This window comes from Galeopterus variegatus, unplaced genomic scaffold (genome assembly GCF_000696425.1).
Source record: "Galeopterus variegatus unplaced genomic scaffold, G_variegatus-3.0.2 Scaffold54289, whole genome shotgun sequence".
NCBI lineage: Eukaryota > Metazoa > Chordata > Mammalia > Dermoptera > Cynocephalidae > Galeopterus > Galeopterus variegatus.
Window position 1 is genome coordinate 1 of NW_007780400.1, and position 680 is coordinate 680.

The 680-nt window shown below is 54.7% G+C and overlaps 1 protein-coding gene across 1 annotated transcript in view; it reads right to left on the reverse strand.

Moving 5' to 3' along the window:
* Nucleotides 1–6: 6 nt before the first annotated feature.
* LOC103584406 (urokinase-type plasminogen activator-like) overlaps nucleotides 7–680 on the reverse strand; it is a gene marked incomplete at its 5' end in the record, with an annotated part of 2647 nt that continues 1973 nt past the window's right edge. The window contains one exon of the mRNA XM_008565425.1: nucleotides 7–192. Within this exon, the coding sequence (XP_008563647.1) occupies nucleotides 16–192 (177 nt within the window). The remainder of the gene's footprint in view (nucleotides 193–680) is intronic.

Here is a 680-nt window from a genome sequence, read left to right on the forward strand (position 1 = left end):
GCTCGCTGGGGGCCCTCACAGGGTTAGGCCATTGTCTTCCCCAGTGTGAGTGCGGATCCAGGGCAGGAAGTGTGAGACCCTCGTGTAGACTCCTGGCTTGTCCTTGAAGGCACATCCACTCCCCCAGCTCACAATCCCAGTCAGAGTCAGGCGGCCTTTGGTGGAGCAGACCAGGGGCCCCCCTGAGTCTCCCTGTGAAGCCGAAGACACAAAAGATGAGTCCTAGGAGAAGTGAGGAGGGGGCCTTCTGATCCCACCACCCAACCATGCCTGAGGTAGGAGAGTTTCCTAGAGTCGAGTCCTCAGTGACTCCCCGTTTCCTACCACAGCGAGTTGAAAATCCTCCACTTGGCTTCCAAAGCCCTGTCATCTGCCCCCGTCCCACCCGTGTGCCCAGACCCCACCTCTCCTCTCCTGGTCTCAGTTTTGCATCTTTCAACCAAAACACCTTCCCTTCTTCCCTCTCCCTTCTCAAACCCCTGTCGAGTCACATTTTCTTCAAAGCCCCCCATCCCTGACCCTCTAGGCACTCACCTCCTTCCCCTAAACATCCAATCATTTATAATTCACACCACACTCTGAGCACTGAGTTAGAGTGTCTCCTCTCGCTTCCTCTTTCTATGGTTTTAGTCCCCCCAGTCTGACAGAGAGACTCATGACAAATGTTTGGTAAGCACATA